The sequence below is a fragment of the Yarrowia lipolytica genome, chromosome 1E, assembly GCF_001761485.1.
Source record: "Yarrowia lipolytica chromosome 1E, complete sequence".
In the NCBI taxonomy this organism is placed as follows: Eukaryota; Fungi; Ascomycota; class Dipodascomycetes; order Dipodascales; genus Yarrowia; species Yarrowia lipolytica.
Window position 1 is genome coordinate 699931 of NC_090774.1, and position 24501 is coordinate 724431.

General features: G+C 48.3%; 8 protein-coding genes across 8 annotated transcripts; 6 read left to right on the forward strand and 2 right to left on the reverse strand.

The window, feature by feature from the left end:
- Positions 1-1997: 1997 nt before the first annotated feature.
- Positions 1998-3096, forward strand: YALI1_E07019g (uncharacterized protein; the record flags this gene model as incomplete). The annotated part of the gene is made up of 2 exons (XM_503603.3): positions 1998-2014; positions 2085-3096. The coding sequence occupies 2 exons, from the start codon at positions 1998-2000 to the stop codon at positions 3094-3096; spliced, it is 1029 nt and encodes a 342-aa protein (XP_503603.3).
- A 182-nt stretch (positions 3097-3278) lies between these two features.
- YALI1_E07040g (uncharacterized protein) lies at positions 3279-4148 on the reverse strand (the record flags this gene model as incomplete). The annotated part of the gene is made up of 1 exon (XM_503604.3): positions 3279-4148. One exon carries the CDS (start codon positions 4146-4148, stop codon positions 3279-3281), a length of 870 nt encoding a protein of 289 aa, XP_503604.3.
- Positions 4149-6665: 2517 nt separating this feature from the next.
- On the forward strand, positions 6666-6857 carry YALI1_E07065g (uncharacterized protein; the record flags this gene model as incomplete). Its single annotated transcript, XM_068282912.1, has 1 exon — positions 6666-6857. One exon carries the CDS (start codon positions 6666-6668, stop codon positions 6855-6857), a length of 192 nt encoding a protein of 63 aa, XP_068139013.1.
- A 3201-nt stretch (positions 6858-10058) lies between these two features.
- YALI1_E07099g (uncharacterized protein) lies at positions 10059-11198 on the forward strand (the record flags this gene model as incomplete). Its single annotated transcript, XM_503606.3, has 1 exon — positions 10059-11198. The coding sequence occupies one exon, from the start codon at positions 10059-10061 to the stop codon at positions 11196-11198; it is 1140 nt and encodes a 379-aa protein (XP_503606.3).
- Positions 11199-12210: 1012 nt separating this feature from the next.
- YALI1_E07121g (uncharacterized protein) lies at positions 12211-14436 on the forward strand (the record flags this gene model as incomplete). Its single annotated transcript, XM_503607.3, has 1 exon — positions 12211-14436. The coding sequence occupies one exon, from the start codon at positions 12211-12213 to the stop codon at positions 14434-14436; it is 2226 nt and encodes a 741-aa protein (XP_503607.1).
- A 1027-nt stretch (positions 14437-15463) lies between these two features.
- Positions 15464-17281, forward strand: YALI1_E07153g (uncharacterized protein; the record flags this gene model as incomplete). The annotated part of the gene is made up of 1 exon (XM_503608.1): positions 15464-17281. The coding sequence occupies one exon, from the start codon at positions 15464-15466 to the stop codon at positions 17279-17281; it is 1818 nt and encodes a 605-aa protein (XP_503608.1).
- Positions 17282-17954: 673 nt separating this feature from the next.
- On the forward strand, positions 17955-21794 carry YALI1_E07178g (uncharacterized protein; the record flags this gene model as incomplete). The annotated part of the gene is made up of 1 exon (XM_503609.3): positions 17955-21794. One exon carries the CDS (start codon positions 17955-17957, stop codon positions 21792-21794), a length of 3840 nt encoding a protein of 1279 aa, XP_503609.3.
- A 307-nt stretch (positions 21795-22101) lies between these two features.
- YALI1_E07234g (uncharacterized protein) lies at positions 22102-23532 on the reverse strand (the record flags this gene model as incomplete). The annotated part of the gene is made up of 1 exon (XM_503610.3): positions 22102-23532. The coding sequence occupies one exon, from the start codon at positions 23530-23532 to the stop codon at positions 22102-22104; it is 1431 nt and encodes a 476-aa protein (XP_503610.3).
- Between the last annotated feature and the right edge of the window lie 969 nt (positions 23533-24501).

The window sequence follows — 24501 nt, forward strand, 5'->3', positions numbered from 1 at the left end:
ATTGTCCGTTGAGAAATGGTTATAGGCTGTGTACAGTGAAATACTCTACCCTTAAGCGTAAAGTGCTTGTACAATAGCTACTGTTCGTACTCCTATCGAGAAGTTAACATATCCCCATTCCCTGCCTCGGGGCTCCTCTATGAATGTCTGTCCGATTGAATTTCTCTAAGCAACACTGAGTACAATTACAAGTATAGTATGTAAGAGCAATAATATCCAAAGTGCTGGTATGTTCACTTATTCATCCCTGTCCAAATGAAACAAACCATGAAAGAGGTGTTAAATTATCGGTCTGCTACAGTAGGTGCAACCGCCAAGTGTGTACCGTATATTACAAGTAGCAAGGAATTTCATTAGGGGCAATTTGGTTACCTGATACTGTATGTACTGTAGATATTGAGAAGGGAAAAATGGTTTATTTGGCGTTGCGATCTGGACATCCGGCTGTTTAGCCTGTGATGGAACTAGAGACGAGAATACGGGGACACGGGTTGAGAGCAAAAATAGGACAGTGAACAATACAAGACTTGTAAATGGTATCGGTATGTACACCGCTACTTGTAGCTACCTTCTTTAATTGGAATGTAGTTGATATAACTCAGTGGGCTAAGAGAATTCTCTCTTTGAGTGGTCTCTGATAGGGCTCTGAGAACGGTCGTGCGGTTGCGCAACGAAGGAGCAGTGCACACTTTTGATATAAGCCTCTGGTAGTCTGTACTAACTATGGGGAATCTTCTATACGACTTACTTATACAGTAGCTACAGTACATACATGTATTATTTTAATAACACCTACAGTATGTACATTGTTTTCTGGGTACTCTACGAGAGTATACTGTAGGTACAGTAGAGTGGACTTGTAGCAGGATGAATGGAAATTGGTGGTCATACTTCCTGTGTTGCGCTTCTATTTCACGACATCTGCTTATGGTAAGGGTGATTCTACTAGTCGTAGAAGTACTGTAGCTACTGTATGTCTTGTTTTCCAAGATTGCTGCTGACCCTCTCCGCATCTCTCTTATCAGAACAGACTCTACGGCAGTTTTCTCTTGCTCTTCAGTCAAACAAAGCTCGTATCAACTGTCGCGCCCCTCGATAGTGCATCTTTCTCCCTTCAGCCTGTCTATAACTCGACTATAGAATAATCCCGTTATGGCGGTGCACTAAATGTTTTGTTTAAGCCCCGCCAGTTTCAGCGACCGTCAAACTCAAGCAAGCATTGGCTACTAAGAGCGGGCTAACGTAGCGTAGCAACTCAAACGATGTTGCATTGTGGGGGAGGTCTGGAGGCGATCTAGAGACAACAGGGTCTTGCAATTTGCTTAATTGATGCCTCGCATCGAAACTAGTTGTCTTTCTGCCCTGGATTTTCGACCCAAGCCGTATACAACGTCCCGTTGGAATGCCCCTCTTTAACCACATGACTGTTTTCTCCCGGCAGTCATGTGCCACGCCAAAAATGGCATGTGTGGGCACAGTAAGATTGGGTTAAGTTTGCTTATCGTTACTTGATAATGCAGATAGCTGTGGGAGGGGTGTGGGTGTGTGGGGCACGTGGACACGCGTGTAGCTCGATTGTTTGAGTACAAAACCGGTCCGAAAAGGCGGCATTTGCTTACTCAGCACACCTGACTCGCTCCTAGCGTCCAATTCCGACGCTCCTCAACCTGAAGGGCCGCGTGGGAACCCAAATCAACCTAAAGGTCACTTGCACACCAACTGCAGACGAAGAAGCCAAAAACCAAAATGCGCATGCGCATGCAAATGCAACCTGACCTCTTTCTCCATAGTCGACATCACCAGGCATACTAAAGTCATTACATCCTCTCAAACGCCGCTTTTTCTTGTCTGCTAGCCAGCGCCACCCGACCTCGAAGCCACGTGACTCTATTCAACGTTGCTCCAACCCTACAACCTCACAAACTCAGTGGCAAATTGCACACGACTTGTGGTTTTTTCTCTCACACCACAAACAGTCCACGTAACCAAACACAAACATGTTCCACGCATTGGGGTGAGTATAGAAAGGAAACGCTGCAGAAAGATACCGACACGTTGACTCGCTATCGGGACAACTAACATAGCTCCATCGCCTCGGTGGTATTCCCCATCTTTGCCTCTTATCGAGCCATTAAATCTCACGACATGACCTACGCAACCCCCTGGCTCAAATACTGGGTGGTCATGGGCATCGAACAGGCGCTCGAAAACACATTTGGAGTTGTCCTGTCAGTTCTGCCCCTCTACTCGCTAGCCAGACTCGTTTTTTTCGCCTGGCTGGTGCTGCCCCAGTCCCAGGGCGCTGTGCGACTCTACGACGAGAAAGTCGAGCCCTTCCTCGACCGTTACAATACACAGATTGAGGACTTCTTTGCCAACGGCCACACATATGTGCGAGACTACGGCCTGCAGTACCTCTCTGTGCTAGTTAAATGGCTCACCGGAAAAGGTTTCGACACAGAAGCAGCCAAGAGCACCAGCGCCAACCCCGCTCCTGCCACTCCCGTGGTCCCACAGTCCTACATGGACTCTGTGATGGGCTACATCAAGTCCAACAGCCCTGCCACAGGTGGCAAAATCACGCGGCTGTTCGACATGTACCGAGCGGCCGGAGCGGTTGGCGGTGCAGTAGGCTCTCGAGAGGTAACAGAGACCGTGGAGATCCCCTCGTCTCTGCCGCACTCCGAGCAGCTGGGTCTCATAGACAAGGAGCGCTCTAGACTACTGGCTGCTCTGTCGTCTCTTGATGCTCGTGGATCTTTGCTCAAGAGCGACACAAAGTCGAAATCGAATGCCTCGCTGGCTTCGGGTGTCAACATCACCGCCTCAGACTACTCTCCCTTGTTGGCCTCTTCTTCTGACACTGAATTTGACGTTGTCAAGTCGGAAGATGTGCTTGGACTTGATGGGAACGTGAAGGACGAACGTCCCAACTCAAGGGGCTGGTTCTGGCAGCGTCACTACTCCAAGGTTGGCGAGGCCAACAAGGCTGGCTACGAGAAACTCGTAGATCCCCCATCTGAGCCTCCTGTATCTGGGGCGAGTATGGCTCGAGAATCAGAGGAGGAGGAGCCTCTCATTCCCTCCAACCTGTAAGGGCATGGTACCTGCAGCTCCTTCCTAGCTGACTACCTTTGGTACAAGTAGCTCTCTTCCCAACTATCCCAACTCCGGCTAGTTCCAGCTATAGTTATATTTATCACGGACATTGTTGTAGTTATTGTCGCTGTCGTATCATTTGTATTCACCTCGTTCTAGTATCCGTCTATGTACATACACTACTCCTGGTAAGGGTAGGCTAGGGTCTCTCCCTTGAGCTTCCACAGCTTCTTCTTTCGCTTGTTGACAACATGTGTTCCCCACACCTCCTCGCAATGCTGGGCCTTGAACTTTCGGATGAACTTGGGCTCCCACAGCTCAGAAGCCACGCCCAGGTCCTTGCAGCATCGCATCATGGCGTTGGATTTGCATCCTTCAGAGGCAGTAGGAACGCCGTCTTCGTTAAAGTAGGTCTGTTCTCCTCGAGCCACAGACACAAGTCTCCCCTCGCAGATGAGACCGTATTCACGCGTCACAATCTTGTCAGTGACAACGGTGTCACTTCGGGGGGCCAGACCCCATCCTCCAGGTCCGAACGCCGCATTCAAAACACGTCGGTATTTGATTTCCGGCAGGTACAGCAGTCCGTCAGGGGTGATTTCGATGTCTTCGACTGTGAGAGGAGCCTGGAGAACCTGGGCGGCCTCCTTAGAGAAGGCTTGGGAGCCCAGACCCTGGAAAGACTGTTCCCAGTCGATTTCTCGCTGGTTCATATGCTGGAAGACGTTTGATTGGGCTCCCTCAGGATACTGGAAGGTGGGTGCTTGGTCAACTGTAGACGTGTCGACCTGGGGCATATCGTCGGCTTCGATAGGCTCAGCGGCAGGAGATGAAGCAGCAACAGGAGTCTTCTTGGTGGCGTTGCTCACAGAGGCGGTGGAAGCAGCAGAGGCAGCTTTTCGCCAGTACGAGGAGGCAGCAGGCTTTTTAGCAGGAGTAGCAGGAGCCGAAGTGGCGGAAGCCGCAGCGGGTTTGGTAGCAGCCGCAGCAGTTCGGTAACCCATGGCTCGAACGCCGCGCGCAACCACTAGCGCTACTGTAGGTCTCATTGTATCGTGATGTTGGTGTCAGTATGGAGCAGGTCCAGTTTACATTTCATTTTTCATGTCTGATACGGGTTAGGGTTTGTGTGTGTGAAACGTATGACTCAGATAACGTCTATTGGGCGCTAACGATGTGGGAACAGGTGCGAATATTTGGTTGCGTTTAGGATCTCAGAGTGGTTCTTCCTTATTCAGTTGTCGTCACCAAGCTCTGGTACAGTATCTATTACGATGATTGAGTCTATGGTTGCATACTACGCGCAACCAAGCAGCGGTTGGCAGGTAATATGAGTCTGAAGTAAGCAATGAAGATCTGAAATGATCCAAATAAGTAAGAATTTATTTCATGAATATCTCAGATAGACCTTATCAAAGAATAATGAGATCCTTGGGGTTATCACCACACATGCCTCATTTTGGTCCATGCGTTTGTCATGCACAGCCCATTCTGGAAGAAGAAATTGAGGTGCTTCTTTGGGTGGCAAAAAACTTTGTCCTCGGACGGTGATGCTGAGGAGATGATTGAAAGCAGAAGTGATCGAAGTCGGAGATCGAAACCGGAGAAGAAGATATACGAATCAAAATGGATGGCGCGTATAACTGGTAATTTCAATTTGCCCTGATATAAAAGCAGTCCGTGCAGACGACTCATATCAGCTATTCCAATAGCTGAATTGAATATCAGGGGGGTCTTCGATGGCTTCTCTCAGGAAGGCTACATATGTTTCCAAGCAGCCATTAGTCGGGATTTTGCTGCAGGCGAAGCAGATCCGGACTCCTTCCAATCTACCAATGCCTCCAGAGCAGATTTGGACAAGGTGAGCAAGAAGAGCAAGAAGACCAGAACTGAAGGTATGACCGCGAGCGCACTATGCACTATGTATGTACAGTATGGGATGACATAAACCACGAGTAAAGTATGTACAATAGGGAATGAAATGCGAGAATGTTCCATTATTCGCTCAAAGGTCCACAACTATTAGTTGCACATGATTTACTGTGAATCATGTTTCTACTGTTGAATTTTTTTTTCCATACAGCCTCATATGTCTTTTCGTCTCATCTCATATTTGGGGCTGATTTTAATTCTTACCTTAGCCGTAGCTATCGTCCTGAATAGTACATCGCCGTTCACGACAGTGCTTCACAATGAGAAAAACCAACAAAGACAACCCAGCCGCCACACAAAAACAAATGGCACAAAAACCTGCAACGCAAAAGTCTCCTCTCAAACCCACGCTTGAGCAAACAGAGCTGTACAGGTTATGCGAAGATCTACAGAAACAGTCGCCCTCAATGCTCCTTTCACTACCCTCTCTACCAGCGTTCATCCGCACTCTTCACGCAGAATTGGTAGCAAAGCGCTCTGAGAAGACTTCCAGCTCGTCAAAGTCGTACACAGATTCCCCAGTTCCATTCACGCCACCACCCAAGAGACGTCTCAGTGAGCACATGGTGAGCCCCAACATGAAGCTACACCGCTCAGACAGCTTCGATTACGACACCACGCCAACCAAAAAGAGAAAATCCATGTGAGACCTACCTCCTAAAAAGGGCTCTTCTGGCCAATCCTCGAATCCTAGTCGCCCGAGCCGTTATTTAGTGTGATCAAGCTTATGATGATCTTGCACTCCTGTAGTGGCCCGGCTTCGGCTCTGTTACCGGATTCAAACGCAAACGATACGAAATCACGGCAAACATACCAACACAGCTATCTGAAATCGCCTAACTTCTTGCAATATGAACGCCAGGTCCGGCAAAAATGCCCATTGCGCCCTCCGCAGTATGTACAGTAACATGCGGTTGTACACGCCGCAGGCATTATTTGGAATGGGGAAAATATCATGAAAAGTGTTGTATCTATCTCTTGTAGCAAGGCCCTCTTTCAACCACCCAGCAATTCTCGAATTACGTGAACTTGCTACAAGAACGGAACAATAAACGAAGTCCCTCTCAAATCTAACAAATAAGGTTTGATATGGAGATGTGGTCATACTGCAACCATGTATGTACAAGTACACCTTAAACCTTGTGCTAGTATATGTTTTTAAATTGGTCCCAAATGTTGGAAGCAAGGAGTTGTGATAGGGGTGGGAGTGAAAGGCATAAACAGACAGTGATAACTAATTTAAAGTAGCTATCCATGATACACAGTTTGCAGAATTATATCGCTTTTTTAGTTACCCCAGCGAGCGCCTCTCTTTCACAAACTACTCTCGGTAATCTGCTGTGGAGCTACTTCTAAGCGATTACTGTAGTTCGGTGTACCAGTCGGTACACTCTATATCTGTCGCAACATGACCATCACCTCATTTCCATCTTTCAATCTGTGTTCATTCGGCACTCTCACTACGAGTTCATTCTTCGTCGGTTTCACCAGCATCAACAAGTGTCTGTTGTGTCTACTGGACTTCTTCGGTACTCCTTCAAAAAAAAAAAAAAAAAAAAAAAAAAAAAACAACCAAACTCAAGAAGAAAGTTGCTACGAAAAACACCAAAAAGACAGTTAAAACTGCTGTCGCCATGGTGTACACAGCTATTAGATCCCCACCCTCGGCCGTCAAGAAAGTCGGCGCAATGGAAGGTAACACCAAGTTCAAGATCCAAGCAGCAGAGAAAGGAGTTGGGCTGAAGTTCTTTGTAAACCACAAAGCGGACTTTATAGCTCAAGTTTTCCCAACACCTTCCGTTCATATGAAGGAGTTGGAATTCTGAAAGAGTCAGAGTAAGTGTTTCGTCTACAGCAAAGAGGAGATTGAACCACGTAACTTGAAGAGTCGTCTGTAGCTGCAACTATCGAAGATCTCCCTCATCTGTATTGACGAGGGATTAAATTCTCCATGCTCCCTTGGAACCATTCTTTAATCTTCAAATCAGCTCTCTGTCTGTGGGTGAGTCTCCCACACAGATGTTATTCGCGTCCACTTACTGTAATCTAAGCTCCCCTACGTCAGAACCATTTACGGAAGCTCGCCCAACTTCAACTGAAAAACATCATTTCAATGGGGAGGTATCCTGAACCATCAAACGTCAATTGGAATAACTATGAGTCTTCAAACTTATCGCATGCCTCTGGTGGTGTGGAAGCAATCCCTTCATTCTCTTTAGAACGGTACGATAACGCTTTTGACGCTTACGAATTCGAAGAGGAATATCTACAGTCACATCGCCGAACCCATGGTGAAGTCGCTCTTCTCCAACACATGACCACCTTCATTCGTCTCCAGCTTCATCTGGTGGCTCGCCCAGGAAAAACCGAAGAAAGCTCACACACTCTTCAGAAGACGAGATGTTGAAATGTGAGCGGCAGTCTGTGAGACGCAGCAGCAACAGAAATGAGTCTCTTGACCGTAAAGAAGATATTGACGTTTCTACAGGTACACTACGAGTAGTTGCGTTCTGGGTGTCGCCGAGGAATCGAACTGAGTAGCGAAAGGCAACCGCACAGTTCTGGTAACCTATATAACAAGCAAACCTTATTCCCAGTCATATTATGTTAAGGTTATCTGATTATGCACGGGTGCAGACTATTGTAACAATGCCCGATTCTGGTGGGGTTCTAGATCTTTGTTAGTTTCTGTGAAATGTTTAAAAAAACAACAAATCGTTTGTTTTATTTGTCTCGAAGTTGGAGTTTATAGAATTTTGGGCGACTGGACTAGGTAGTGTAGACAATACCACGAAAAATCGCCGGTGTTTGTCCGATGTGTTGTGAAGACACAGAAGAGCTCAATGGATATCTTAGGCGGGAGAGGTTTGAAAAGTTGGCAGTTATATACTTGAGTTGCTTGCTGAATCTGTTAGTGTAATAATAACGACCTTGGGTGGGCTGTGCCTTGGAAAGACATTTAGACAAGCAAACATTAGTTCAGTGAAGGCATAAGGTGAGAGTGGGATTGCCAGAGTCTCGCATAGTGTCCTTAAGTCAATTTGAGAGTAGTTTCAATGGACAAATGGTTTTGTTTTCGAAGTATCGGATATGATCCACAGCCCATCGTCGTTTTTATTTGTAATCGAGTGTCATTCTGTTGTGAAGAGATGTTGCAAAACCAAGTTGAACAGCATGCCATGTGTCTGTGCCTCGGAGTATGTCACATCATGTAACATCAACTTCTGTTGTCCCTTATAACGGAAACACCATACCTGGAAAGCACATTCACCCTCATTCGGTTCCGACAGGGAATGGGGATTGATGGTGTTTCTTGCTGAAAATTCACCCACATCTAGAAACACCGCATTCCTTTGTTGTCTTTGTATACTTTTCCTCCAGTGCCGTCTATCATTGAAGGCTCAAGATTCACATGTGTATCCTGGGCATGGTTTTAGAAGTTGCACGCTGGTTAGCCGAATTTCAGCCGATCGATTTGAAGAGCGATGCTGATTGAATTGCGATATAAACGCAGTTGATCATGTGTGAAAATCAAAGCCGAGGTTACAGATCAATCCTTGACTCGTCACCTACGATTCTGTGTTCTCCGTGCCTGAGCTTTGTGCGTACTCCGGTTTGGTGTGTCCCAGGTACATACACGTATCTTCCACCTCATTGACTACACGGGATTGTGTAGTTGATATCTAAGAGTCCATTCGATTGACTTGTAGAAGTTTGAAAGGCACGGCATACTCAAGAACATGTAAATACAGCTACCGTATGGCAAAATTGAAGACATTAGTTCGTGAAGCAGGCTTATTGACACTGTAATGCCTCTAAATGGCACTGCGACCCCCACATCGGCAAGTTAGGTATGAGAAAATGAACTGCACAGTATGCACAAGTACCTATTTCGACTTCACGTTCTCGGCAACGGGTCGGTATCGTTTCTGTTTGTCTCATGAGACTTCTTGCAACATGATCAGCCACAATGTTGCGATATAGCTTACAAGATCAATTCCCTCGGTCCACTCATACCCCACACTTTCCATGTGAATCGAGTCTTATCACGTTCCCTCCGCCAAGTCGCCCCGTCGCCGCAACAACCGAAGACGATCTCTCCAACGGTGTTAGTGGAAAAGCCTTTTTTGACGGAAAAATGGACACGGGCTGCTGTGCCCTATGCATGCTTCTTAATATGGGTGAGTGTAAACAGTATGCTAGGAAGATGAATTGGCTGTATCTGGGACATTGTAATACTTTCAGACATTGTCAGATCACAAATGGCGCTACTCTCAATGGCCCTTGCAGTGACTAAGCACTCTTAACGAGATGGCCTCCATAGTCGCTTATCTTTGAGCAAATTTCCTTGGATTTTTCCCCTTTCTCCATGCGGCTACCTCGGTACGTGAGGCTAACTGCTGTTTCAGTCAATACCCGGACTATTTTGCCATGTTCCGGCTCTGATGGACTCGGATCTTTTTCATGTGTGCTTGGATTCTGCAACAGCGGGTTTAAGAGTTTTTTGAAGCGGGGAACATTGTGGTGTCAACGGGCATACAAGGAGTATATGGATGTTTTTCTGGGGTCACGTGAGTCGTTTGGAGCCACTTTCCTACGGTGGATATTTAATTCGCTATTTATTTCACCCGCGCCGCTAATGGTGTATACCGGTTCACACTCCCCTCTCCACGCTTTCAGCTGAACCTCGGCTCCCAAATAAGCTTTACGCCGTTTTATGCTCGAGCAGTCAAGCGGGGTGCATCGCAACTTTTATCCGAGTCTGGGGTAGACCAAGAAACGGGCTTTATAAATATCGCTGCCAGGACACCAGAAATATAGTCGGACAGCACAACTGGTTGGATCTCAGAAACAACACTAGAAACAACACAGAGCCGACACAAACGACGTTTAACACAAAAAGCTTAGCTCACACGTTACCGCCTTCTGTATTACACGAAGTACCACAAACCCTACACACATCGCCACTGACATACTTCTCATTTGTCATAACCACCACCACACACACCACACACACCATACACACCATGGCCGAAGAAGTTATTTTCAAGAAGACCTACGTCAATTGTCCCGCGGCTTACCCCCGGAACCATCCCACCTCCACCATGCACCCTGACGACCGTCTCATCGTTCAGGCTGCTATTTACGAGCCCAAGGAGTTGACCAAACCCCTCAAGGGCTCTCCCACCCTCATTTTCCACGCCGCCAACGGAATGCCCCGAGAGGCCTTGATCCCCTTCTTTGAGGATCTGTACAGCCTGCTCAAGGACAACAGCATCCAGCTCAACGGTATCATTGCCTTCGAGGCCGTCAATCAGTGCAACTCCAACATTATCAACGAAAAGTTTCTAGGAGACACGTACGAGTGGAACGATGGTCCCCGAGATCTGCTTTCGGGTCTCTCTTATCTCCGATTCGGCAAGCACCCTCTTATGATGAGCGGTCCTCTTATCGGAATGGGCCACTCTGTGGGAGGCAACATTGTGTTCTCTCTCGCCGAGCAGAACCCCCACTACTTCTGCATGGTGCTGGGTCTGGAGGCTATGCTTCTGCCCGATGAGGCTCGAATCGACATGCGAGACTCGTACGCCGCCCAGTCCTACAAGCGACGAGACATCTGGCCCGATCTGGAGACAGTCAAGAACAAGTTCGCCAAGAACCCTGCCTTCAAGAACTGGGACCCTCGAGCTTTTGGTCTGTACCTCAAGTACGGTTTCCGAGAGCTGCCTACACACCTCTATCCTAACGAGCGAGGAGTCACTCTGTCTACCGATAAGCATGCCGAGACCCACCTGTTTGTGCAGCGAAGCAAGAACCCCAACGCCGAGGTGCCTTTTGAGCGAGAAGAGCCCCACGAAGTGTTCAACGATCTTCTCAAAATCGCCGTGCCCAAGATGTTCCTATGTGCTCAAGATTCCTTCATTGGCATCTTTGAGGAGTATTACCCTCGAATCATGAAGCCCGGAGACGAGTTCCTGATGGTCCCCGGCAGCCATCTGGTCCCCTATGAGCAGCCCAAGGCTATTGCTGAGGCCTTTGTCCCCTTCATCAAGAAGAACTACTTCCAGTGGGTCGAGGATCGAGAGAAGAACATCAAGACCGTTCGAAAGCGAATGATCGACCAGGAGTTTGCAGATCTCATTACCAACAGAGACTCCAAGTTGTAGATGAAGTCCAGAGCAAATACATTTAGATAACAGTGTGCTAGTGAGTGTGTAGTTGCTGTAGGAACAAGAATGTTGTTGCAGGCCCCTTGTAGTGAATCCCCAACACGAGTAGTAATAATAATGTACAGTAAGTGCCGTTTAACAAGGTCACGAATTGCACTATAGTTATCTTAATCGTTGTCTCGTTGTCTGAGCTGCATACATTAATTGTATTATCCTATAGATTCCACATTGTTGAAGTGGGTGAATGGATTTACAGTAGCTTCATTATAGAATTGTTGAATGGTACAAGTACTGTAATCGTATTGTTAACCCATATTCGTTCATTTTGTTGGCCATGTGGACATTCAGTTGTTGCAATTGCGCACCCGGTCAAGCAAGTTAGTACATACTGCACAAACCTATATGATCCATTTCCGGTCATTAATCTCCTCGTAATTTGGAAATCCTGGGCAAACTATATTGATTATTCCAGCTACCTGTCAAACCGCTGTAACTGTCCCGCACTTCAGCGTTCAGGACGTTCAGGGAACCTGCTACAGTATGTACAGTAGTAGCCGTGTGAGGCGTTTAATGGCGAGCTCGGACAGGAAATGAGAGGTCAAGCGAGGCAACCATGTGACAGCAACGAAGTCAACACCAATAATGTATGCCACCACCTTCACTTACACAACCACTCCACTGTACATACAGTACAGTAATGTTAGTCAGAGCTTAGTGGCTGGGCAAGTACAACAACTGGCTTTGAAGAGAGCTGAAGCTCCTCAAGGCTCTATTGGGCGCTAGCAAGCAAATTTTTGGCATTTGGAAAGCCTGATAAGACGCCAATTATTCAATAATACAGCTTTTTCACACCCACCACCTCCCCACCATGTAGCCATCCTCCCTGCATCATCCCCTTACGTGTCATATTCTTAAAGTTTGGTACGCGTCTCGGTTAGACTTCTGGCCATCTTTCACTTTCACACGTATCGGGATTCGTTTTTTTTTCCACACAGCTACACACAACAAGATGGCGGAATTGAGAAATCGCAAGGGCGGGGTGGCTGCCGAGCCTGCGGCAGCCGACTCCACCCCCAAAGTGATGGTCAAGCCCAAAAAGAAGTCCAATGCCAAGTACTTCCAGGCCAACCTGGTGCTGACTCTGCTGGCGTTTCTGACCCGATTCATCATGCTCTCGCACCCCGACGAAGTGGTGTTTGACGAGGTCCACTTTGGCAAGTTTGCCTCCTACTACCTCCAGCGAACCTATTTCTTTGATCTCCATCCTCCCTTCGCCAAGCTGCTTATTGCTGCTGTTGGCTGGCTGATCGGCTACGACGGATCCTTCAAGTTTGAGAACATTGGCGAGAACTACATCACCAACAACGTTCCCTATGTCGCCTACCGAGCGCTTTCGGCCTCCCTGGGCTCCCTGACCGTCCCCATTATCTTCAAGACCCTCCAGTACTCTGGCTACTCCGTGGCTGCTTGCACCATTGGAGCCGCCATTGTGTGTCTGGATAACGCCCATATCAACGACTCGCGACTGATTCTGCTAGATGCCACCCTCAACATCTCCGTGGCCCTGTCGCTCTTCTGCTACGTGCGGTTCTCCAACCAGCGAAAGTCCCCCTTCTCTCTAGCCTGGTGGACGTGGCTCTTCTCCACCGGTATCGCCCTCTCCTGCACCATCTCCACCAAGTATGTCGGAGTCTTTACCTTCATGGCCGTTGGCGGCGCCGTCGTTTACGATCTGTGGCTGCTGCTGGATTACGAGAAGTCTGGTCTCTCGATGAAGGACTTCCTTTGGCACTTTGGAGCTCGAGCCTACGCTCTCATCCTTGTTCCCTTTGTTATCTATCTCGCCTGGTTCCAGGTCCACTTTGTGGTTCTGAACCGATCTGGCCCCGGAGACGCTTTCATGTCCCCTGACTTCCAGGAGACTCTGGGAGATAACTTCCTGGCCCAGCAGGCCCGAGACGTCGAGTTCTACGACATTGTGCGGTTTAAACACAAGTCAACCGGCGCTCTGCTGCACTCCCACGATGCCCGATACCCTCTGCGATACGAGGATGGTCGAATTTCGTCCCAGGGCCAGCAGGTGACTGGATACTCCACTGCTGATCCTAACAATGCCTGGCAGATCCTCCCCGAGAAAGACTTCCCCGAGGACCAGCGAGTTGGCCACCCTGTCTACGGATCGAACAAGGTCCGATTCCGACACCTTGCCACCAACACCTACCTTCTGACCCACGACGTGGCCTCTCCTTACTTCCCCACCAACCAGGAGTTCACGACTGTGTCTCCCGAGGTTGCTGCCGAGCGATACAACGAGACCATCTTCGAGGTGCGACTCAACACTGGCAAGTCCAACAACGTGCGAACCAAGGCCGCCGAGTTCAAGCTGATCCACGACAAGACCAAGGTCGCCATGTGGTCTCACAGTAAACTGCTCCCCGAGTGGGGCTTTGGCCAGTTTGAGATCAACGGAAATAAGAATACCCAGGACCCCACTAACACCTGGACCTTCGACGAGATTGTCGGTCTGTCTCCTGAGCGAGCGGCCTTCACCCCCAAGAAGACCCGTCAGATCCCCTTCCTGCAAAAGTACCTTGAGCTTCAGGGAACCATGTTCCGAGAGAACAACGCTCTGACCGCCTCTCACCCCTACGCCTCCGAGCCCATCACTTGGCCCTTCCTCATTCGAGGTGTGTCTTTCTGGACTAACGCTCCCAACCGAGCCCAGATCTACTTCCACGGTAACTTTGTCGGCTGGTACATTGAGGACATTGTCATTGCTCTGTTTGTTGGCGCGATTGCTGCCGACCAGTTTATGCGAAAACGACAGATCACCACCTTTGGCCGACGAGCTTCCTCAAAGCTCTACCACTCCATGGGCTTCTTCTTCCTTGCCTGGAGCACACATTTCTTCCCCTTCTTCCTCATGGGTCGACAGAAGTTCCTGCATCATTACCTTCCCGCTCATCTGTGCGCTGCTCTGCTTGCCGGTGCCGGCTTCGATTTCATCTTTGGTGAGTTCGACCGACTCGACGAGGAGGCCAACGCTTCCAAGAAGGATCTGGAGTACACCCAGCGAAAGAACAAGCCTCTCCATTTGGCCACCATCACTGTTCTCATTCTGCTGACCGCCTGCTTCCTCTTCTTCTGCCCTCTGACCTACGGACTGGCTAACCAGAGCGTCCAGGCCATTCAATGGCGACAGTGGATGAAGTTTGAGCTTCATTTCAGCAAGTAGATGCGCTGATGCGAAGAATTATATAAGATACGAGCTCATTACGTGAGAGATAATAAAATACTGATTGATTGAGTTGTGTGTGATAGAGTGTGCATGGTGAGTGATTAGGGGGGGACAAGCATTTGAAATGAATTTCACTTCTTATTGTAGCTACTGTAGATACTTCACTCCAAAGAAAAGTGTCAAATAATGAGATATTACACGTAAAATAAGTAGTGGAATACTTGGTGTAGATCACACCTTGTTGAGATGGGATCTCAAACGTTCTGGATCTACAAATGTAACCCTGTAAACCACTACTGAAGATCATCTTCGGTAAACACCTCAAAGAACACTCCAAGTATTTCCATTGCCTCGGCTCTCTCATCCGCACCATGTACATACTCACTCAACAACTGACCTACAATACGTTCTGTGCAGCTCCTCTCTCATACATCGGCTTTAAGATAAAGTTTCGGAGAAGCTCGAACCAGATGCTTGTCTGAGTGCGTAAATCTACCGTTGGGGACACGATAGGCCCAGCGAAAACGGCGTTCACATGCGTGTCGCACAAAAAAGGAACAAGATTTGCTCAATGGACACGGTACTGTCTTCTCTGGGGTCACGTGACGTAAGGTGGAGCTCTGGAACACGCATATCCGCTGCATCACCGGACGCAGCTTCGCACCTTGATTTATAACCAAGGTTCGTCTTCCCCGCAAGTGGGGAAAGACATTTGGGGGATGCTGTGGGATGTCTTGGTGACGTTTAGGGGTGGCAAAACGGAGAATTTTGCACATTAAGGGGGCTGTATCTGCACAGTGCATGCAGATCTATTTACGTGACTCTACATGACTCAATAAATGCGTCGGATGCACATGTAACATGTGTGGTATCCTTCCAAAGAGTCGTGTTTGATAGTCATTTAGACTCTCTCGACTCCCCCCACAGACGCAGACTCTAAAAGGTTATTCCGCCCACCTTCTGAAGTGGTACTTAAAGGCAACTTATTGACTCTCTCTCTATAACTGCAAGCACACCAGCAACAATGTCAGTCGCGCCAAGCTCCAACCCCAATCCGATCCACCACCTGTCGCGTGTTGAAGACGTTCCTCTGTCACAGACGTTTCGGGGCAACATCACCGACTTTGTGCGATCTGGAGGATTTGCTGACGACGACTCTAAGCCCTGTTGTATCGATGCGAAAACTGGCCAACAACTGACACAGAAACAAGTGTGGGACTACGCCGACAAGTTTAGAGCACTCCTCCACCATGACAACAATCTGTGTCCTTTCAATGCCAACACCACCGATCCAGCTCTTGGAGACGTCATGATCACCCTCGTGCCCAACCACCTGTTTATTACGTCTCTGCATTTTGCCGCACTTGATCTGGGTGCGACAGTGTCACCTGGCTCGGCTGGATACACTGTGGCGGAGCTCGTCAACCAGATCAATCTCACCGGAGCTTCTCTGATCGTGTACACTCGACCCGTCTTCAAGGTTGTGCGAGAGGCGCTAGCTCAGATTGTGGTACCAGTCAAGATTGTGGAGTTTGAGGGTCTGATTGAACGGGCAGAGTTTGTTCAGAGCCACAAAATCCAGTCCACAAAGAAGGTGACACTTTCTCCTGAGGAGTCTTACTCGAGAATCGCATACCTGGGCATGTCTTCAGGCACCTCCGGAGGTCTTCCTAAGGCCGTCCGATTGTCGCATTTCAACATGGCGAGTTCTGCCGAGCTCTCCAAGCGAGCTGCACCTTCAATTGCAGGATCTGAGCAGATTGCAGGAGCCATTATCCCTGTTAACCATGTCTATGGTCTCGCCAAGTTCCTGATTGCCATGCCAAAATCAGGAGCCACCACAGTCTTCCACTCCAAATTTGACCTCATTGAGATCCTCGAGGCCCAACAAAAGTACAAGGTTAACATGTACGCCCTTGTTCCTCCCATCATTGTCGTTCTGGCTAAACACCCTGCTGTTGAGAAGTACATTCCTTCGCTGAGGGAACACCTTCGATACGTGTCTTCTGGAGCTGCTCCTCTGGGTGCCAACGTCATTGAGGCTTGCAACAAGCGCCTTGCGGGAACTGCTTCTGGAGAAAACGAGTTTGGAGGTCTCAAAATTGTTCAGGGCTACGGTCTCACTGAAACCTCCCCTGTGGTTTCTACTTTCGATCCCAACGATCCTGAGCGACATGCTCGGTCATGTGGAAAGCTGGTTCCCAACACCCAGGCACGAATCGTGTCGGAGGACGGAGTTGATCAGCCTGCATATGAGCTTAAGGACCTGTCTCAGTTGGAGGCCGAGCTAAAGAAGGGGAACCTTCCCACCGGTGAGTTGTGGCTTCGAGGTCCCCAGATTATGGATGGTTACCATAAGAACGACGAGGCCAACGCTGAGTCGTTTGTCGACGCCACTGACTACACTTCCAACATGCCCTTCTACATGAAGCGGTGGTTCCGAACTGGTGATGTTGCTCTAGTTGATACTCTGGGCCGGTACATGATTGTAGATCGAACCAAAGAGATGATCAAGAGCATGAGTAAGCAGGTTGCTCCTGCTGAGCTGGAGGATATTCTGCTGGGCCATCCCCAGGTAGCAGATGCTGCTGTAATTGGTGTTCAGCAGGTGGAGAAGGGCACTGAGGCTCCCCGGGCGTTCGTGGTGCTTCGAGATCCCAAGTTTGATGCAGTGGAGATCAAAAAGTGGATGGACGCCCAGGTGCCCAAGTATAAACAACTTCATGGAGGTGTGGTTGTTCTGGATGCTGTTCCCAAGAATGCCAGTGGCAAGATTCTCAGACGACTGCTCCGTCAGCGAGAGAATGACGTTGTTCTTGGACTCGACAAGGCCAAGTTGTAGACAGATGTTAGATTGAATGAGATTTTGAATGATGAGCGGTACTTGTTTAGGTCTCAATTATTACAGATGGTGATAGTCCTATACATACTCTTTAAACCACTATCGTACGACCGCTCGCTACTACATTAGGGACCTTTCAAGTCCAGGAGCTACTTTATTTACTGTAGCACCTGCCACCAACCTTGGGCTGGTTATCATAAGCATGACCTTCAGGGAAACTTCGTAATACTGCCCAGAAGAAGGTCATTGCTCATTCGCACATACAGCACTCGTATATTTGTCGTATATTTGTGTATCATATCTCGTCTGTATTCGGATCTGCCGTGTCTGTTTCACGCAATACGATGCATCTTGTCTGTTCTGCCACACGGTGAGATCTATTCATTGACAGAAACAGGATTCTTGTATGTCCAAAAGCAGTCTAATGAACTTTTATAATTTTGGGGGGAGGAAGGTCATGTATCAAGTTGATGGCACACCATCATCATTTTATTTGTCACTTTTCGCGCATTACTGAATTTTGCCCTCTTCATCACCTCATGTCACACGCATGCTCTCTGCAAACCACTTTTGGACGAGTCAATAGAAACTCAATCATCTACTCTAAACAAGCCAATGAGCTCATATAGAAAAATGCCCGGGGATTTGAGAGCTCCTCCAAACACACACAACCATGAAAAACGACTACAAAAACTCGATTGAGATGGAGTCCATCGCGGGGTCCGTCTCGGAGGAGTCTATACCCGAATCTTCTCTACCACCCTACACAGAGTTCGACAAGCCAGCTGAGCCATGTTCAGTCTTCAAGTTCACAATAAAGAGCGATCTTCCATACATCTTTGTTGGAATTGTGTGCTGTGCGCTAGAGGCTGGTGTGGGACCGCTACAGACAGTGCTTATGGGCAAGATTTTCGACACCTTAGCTAAGCATATGAAGGGAACTCTGGAGAACAAGTTCATGGCAGAGATTGGAAAATACTGTGGCATGTCGTTGGGTCTGGTATTTCTGGGTTTTTGCACCGACTTCTTTTCCAACATTGCCTTCATATATTACGGAGACAGGCAGCTGCTGCGACTCTCCCGCAAGATCAAAGATACATTTGTCAAGTACAAGTCCATGGCCTGGTACGACCACAACCAGGGAGTACAGGGCAGCCTCAATGTTGCCTTTCGAAATATTGAAGATATTCAGGGGGCCTGTTGCTCTGCTATCGCCTTCGCTATCAAGGACGTACTCACTATCGCCATCTCTATGGGAGTTGCTATGTACCATTCGTGGAGTTTGACATTGGTGATCATGGCAGGTTTACCTATAATTGTTCTGGTAGCTATGGGAGTGGCACCTCGTCTTCAGAGACACTTCAGAGACTACAAGGGGGTTATCACTGACGCTTCCGTCATGATTGACTGGTCTATGTCCGGCCTACAACATGTCAAGCTCTCCAACGGCGAGAAGAAACAAATGTCGATTCTTCAGTATCAGATGCATCTTGCTACCATATGCTACATGAAGTTCACAACATGGTCTGCTGCTCAGCAGGCGTTCATGCAGGTACTTGCACTGATCATGTTCGTCCAGGGTTTCTGGTTTGGGGCCAAGCAGGTTCAAATCGGAAACTTGACTGCTGGAGCGGTCATGACCTGTTTCTTTTCGGCAATGGCTGTCACGTCCCATATTGCTTCCATCACCGGACAGATGATGTCGATCATGAAAGCCATGGTATCTGCAGGACTCGTCAACCAGCTCATCAACAGCGCCAAGCCCAGCAAGGTAGATGTTAGACAATATCCTGAGAAGTGCGATGGAAACATCATTTTCAACGGTGTCACTTTTGCCTACCCTACTCGTCCTGGTGTTCCTGTTCTCAAAAACGTCAAGCTGGAGTTCAAACAGGGCCAGACTACGTTTGTGGTTGGTCAGAGCGGTTCCGGCAAATCGACTATCTCCAACCTTCTCCTTCAAGTTTATGACAGCTACGACGGAGAGATACGAGTGGACGGATTTGAAACTAGAGGTGTTTCTACCCGTTGGCTGTATGAGAGCATCAATGTTGTTAGACAATCCACAGCTCTGTTTGAAACTTCCATCCGAGAAAACATCCAGCTGGGAAGAGGCGCAGAATGGAAGTCTGCTACTGAACACGACATCGACAAGGCTTGTCAGTTTGCTCTATTGTCATCTACGATATGTGATCTCCCCCTTGGACTGGACACCAAAACCACTAATCTGTCCGGAGGTCAACGCCAGCGAGTTGCTTTGGCTCGTGCCTACGTCAGAAACTCGCCCGTTCTCATCATGGACGAGTCTTTGTCTGCTCTCGATATCGTATTTAGAGAACTCATGGTTGAGGCTATTCGCAAATGGCGAAAGAACAAGACCACCATTGTTGTCACCCACGAGTTGTCTCAGATTCAGTCTGGGGACTATGTCTATCTTATGAGAGACGGTGAGGTTGTTCAAAGCGGTCTGCGAAAAGATATCGAGAATGTGGGCTATTTCAAGGAGCTCAGAGAACAAGGACAGACCAAGGAGGCAGATAAGGAGGCTCCACCAGTCAACGAGATTGGTGACTTTGACCAAAACATGATCAGAAATACCTACATTCCCATGAAAACCACAAGAGGAGTGCGGAAGTGGGTTGATGTGAAACCCCCACCTCAGAGAGATGTTCTAGATCGGAAACGAAAACCTGTGGGCTACTTTGAGTTCTCTAAGCTAGTGCTCAAAACAATCCCCAACAAGCCCTTGTTCTACTCCGGTCTGCTTCTCTCGTTTCTTCTAGGTGCTGCCAATCCTGCGTTCGGATGGACCATTTCGCAGGTGATTTCTCAAATCATGCCCAACGGAGAGAGCGACTCTTCTCTTAACAAAACACTGGTAAAATGGAGTCTGATAGTTATTGGTATTGCTTTGTTGCAGGGTGCGCTGGCTTTCTTACACACGTATACTCTAGAACGAGCTGCCAATGGATGGGCTGTGTTTTTGCGAAAGTCGAGTTTCAAGACCGTTGTGACTCGAGAAATGAGCTGGTTCTCCAGAGCTGTGGACTCAGATCACGATACGCCCGATATAGGGCCCTTCCACTTTGACAGAAACTCCTCAGGTATCACCGAGCTGATTATCAACGAGACCGAAGAATTACGGTCGGCTGTGACCACCTTCTTTTCAGCGGTCATTAGTATTTTCACCATATGCGTCGTTGGTTTCATCTGGTCGCTGGTTCAGGGCTGGAAATTGACGCTTGTGTCCTTCTCCATCTTCCCAGGCTTCCTTCTTACCTCTCAGCTCTATGCCTACGTTTCCTCCGTCTGGGAAATGGGTCTTAGAGAGCGTATTGTGCGTGTCCAGAGTCTCATCCATGAGTGTGTTACTGGAGTGTCTGAGGTGAGAATCCTTAACCTGGAGAATTATTTCGAGCACAAATACATCAAGCTGGAAGATGCCGTTTTGAAGTACGCCAAAATGAGAGCGTTTTTGGTGTCTATCACCTATGCATCCCATCAGATGTTCACTCCTCTGCTTCAGGTTATCATTCTCTGGGTTGGTATGAAGCTGATCAACGACGGAGAGTACACCATGGAGAAGCTAATGGGAGTGATGGTGATTCTCATTCAAGCCATGACTACCGCCGCGGGTGCTCTAGAGACCATTCCTCAAATGTCTAAGGGCATGAACGTCACCAAGACACTGTTTGCTCTGATGGACGAGGGTCGTGCAGAGACTTCTGAGGATGGAGGAACCGAATGTCCTGACCTACATGGAGAGATCGTCTTCAGAGGCGTGGACTTTTCCTACCAATCTCGAAAGGAAGCTCCTGTTCTCAACAACTTCTCAATGAAGGTCGCCAGTCAAGAGGCAGTCGTTATTGTTGGCCCTTCGGGTTCTGGAAAGAGTACCATCACCAATCTGTTGACGAAACTGTACCCTTACAGACGAGGTATTGTCTCAATTGGAAGACATGACATTCGTGACATTGACACTGCTTACCTTCGACAGCGATTAGCTGTTGTCACCCAGTCTGCTGCGTTCTATAACGGATCCATCACCTCAAACCTGACATATGGTTGTGCTGCTGACCCTGAGGAGATAGAGCGGGTCTGCAAGCTTGTTGGTATCCACGACTTTATCATGTCCTTGTCTGATGGTTACAACACAGTCATTGGCAACGAGACTGGTTCGGGAACAGCTCTTCTCTCTGGAGGTCAGTCTCAGCGACTGTCTATTGCTAGAGCTCTTCTTCGTAAACCTCAGATTTTAATTCTGGACGAGTGTACTTCTGCCCTGGATAATGCCTCGGCTAAGGTGGTTCATGAGCTCATTCTCAAGCTGAAGAAAATGCGAAAGGTGACCATGATTGTCATCACACATTCTCATGAGCTCATGAAGCTTGGAGATCGTGTACTGGTGTTGGGAGCTCATGGAGAGGGGGTGGTTGAGCAGGGTCCTTACAAGGAACTGATAAGCCATAGGGGACCCCTTTACACTCTGGTGAATGGTGGTATTTGTCATTGATCCATTCTCTATTACCTTGACTCTGTAGCAAACCTCTTCCTAGCAAACCTCTCTTGGTACCAAAACATATGTTTGTTGTTGTTTCTCTCTTCTGACATCATTACATTACAAATCTCCCATATGTATAAACAGTCTCCCCCTTCCATCTTCATTGTCTATCAAGTGCTTCACTGATGTTGAATGTCATTCTGAATGAGTCATTGTAACAACCATGATATGGAGAACAATGACTGACTCATTCAGAGTTCTTCGGGCTGGGTGATCCTTTTTCTTTAATCGTCAGTAATGTCTTAATTAAATAATAAGTCTACATAGCCCACTCTCCAGCAGGAGTGAGATTCTCTCCAAGCTTTCGAATCTCCTTGAGGTCGAGGTCAAGCAGCTTCTCTGCCAGCTTTCGAGGGTTGTAATGACCGTACTTGATGGTCTTGTTTCCAACAAGGGCAACCTCATCGGAGGGCCAGGGAGACTCATCGTAGACGAACTTGATCAGGTTGGTCTGGTACTTGTTGGCCAGTTCGATGGCCCACTCAGGGAGGTTGGGAAGACATTTCCACATGAAGACAAGATCGACAGCATGACGGGCCCTAAGAGAAGGGTCAAAGGGATCAACCTGGTCGAAGAACTGTCGGTAGACGTCAACACCTCCCTTTTCCAGTTGGCCGAGTAGCTCTGCGTTAGACACGACAAAGAAACTATCTCCTCGGAACTTGCACACCTCGGCACCGGTCAAGATGCTGTAGATATCCTTGACCTTCTTTCCGGTCTCGGAGGAGTTGAGAAGAGGTTCGATCTCGGCAGGTGGCACCACTCGCTTCACAAATAGAGAACCCTCATAGTCGTTGTCGGAGACAAGAGCGGTTCTGAGCTTGGGAATGGCTTGCAGCAGGTTGTCAGGCAAAAAGTCATCGTAAGCATAGAAGCCAAAGGGGTATTCGATCTTGAATCCGGCCGTGACGAGAGCGTAGGGAGGGACCTTGGTAGGGTCATCGAGATCCGCCTCTTCAACACCAAGCTCCTTAGCAGCCTTGGCTCGGTAAGTATCAAGATAAGCAACCGGAAGAGGAAGGAAACAGCCCAGAGATCCGGAAGACATGAAGGCTCGGCTGATAACGCCATGGTGCTCGAGGCCGTCCTTCAGAACAAGAGCGTGGACACCAATTGAGCCAGAAGACTCTCCTCCAACAGTCACTCGCTGAGAGTCTCCTCCAAATTCACCAATGAACTTGTTAACCCACTGAACTGAAGTCCACTGGTCTCGCAGACCCCAGTTACCCTTTCCATCCTTGGAGGTGGAGTAACCAAGCATACCGAGTCGATACTCAATGACAACCATGATGACAGGCTTGCCGATTGCAGCAGAGTGCTCCACAAACGGAGTAGGATCGGTTCGCTTGCTGTAAATGTTTCCAACCAAGTTGGCACCTCCGTGGATGTACAAGTAGACGGGAAGGGGGTGCTTGAAGTCGCCCTTGGGCTTCACGATCCGCAGGTTGGTGCACAGAAGCTCGTCGCTCTTGTACTCGCCATCGTGCATATCGTGTTTGTTGGGCAGCTGGGGACAATCGTATCCGTCTTCGGTACAGTCGATGGTCTTTCCCTCAAAGTCAGTCTTGAGAATAGGAGGAGCAAACCGGTGCTTGACATCGGCGTACAGAACGTTCTTCCACTGGATGGTCTCCCCAATGGGGACTCCCTCAAAAGAGCCATTGAGTGCTTTCGAGTTAATTGTAGTCATGGTGTGTGTGTGATTGTGTAGTTGGAGTTTCTGATGGGTTGACACTTCCAAGTCACTGGGTGATTATATATATCCGTCATCAGTTGTAGTTTCCCTTGGTTCATGCAGCCCAGATGCGCTAATAAATCCAAACGACCTTAGCTTCGGCGTTAGTGAGCTAGCCGAGAGTTTAACGTCGGCACGTTGACGGATCAAAGAAGATATGTCGACTTTAGGGGGAAATGAGACCACGAATAGTTACTCAATTGCAACTGCACAGCCTCATTGTATTATGTAATCATTTCACAATGTCACGAATACTTCGACGCCCCTGTAAAATCCTGTCTACTAACGCCACCCGAGCGTATGTACTGTACTACACTTCTCGCACCGATACCTTCTGTACTCCGTGCAGTTCGGACATGGTTAACTACAGTAGTTCCGAATCTCCGACCAACGGCTGCCTGCGCGAGCGGCTAACCTTCAATCACGAAAGAGACCTTTTTGCAGCTCGTGGAACCGCCACAGGTATTTGTTGTGTGGCGACCTTCTTCGAAATTAGCCGGGGTACAGTACGATGATGGTCCCAAAATAGTCCCATATGCATTGTTTAGCCACCTGTCAAAGTGGGGTAAGCTGGAAGATGGTCTACTGTGCTACTTGTAGTCTAGACCGCCCACACGATCGCCAGCGTTAGACTGGTTTTCGTCATGCACTGAGTTTCGGACGACAGAGTGGGTCTCTGTAGTTGTCACTGTTGAATCAAGATGCGGGGCCGAGGTTCAAGTCGTGCTTGCTTTCAAATTTCTCTATTTTTCTAGCCGGACGTCTTTTCGTGATAGATTCAGCGTGAATGATGCATTGCTCGTGGACATGCCACAATGGTTCGATCTTCTGTCTAAGAGACGCGCAAGAACACACCACTTATAGTAAAACTGAGATGGTATGGTTAGTTGGTTGAGCCGGATGACAGTACATACAGCATGACAG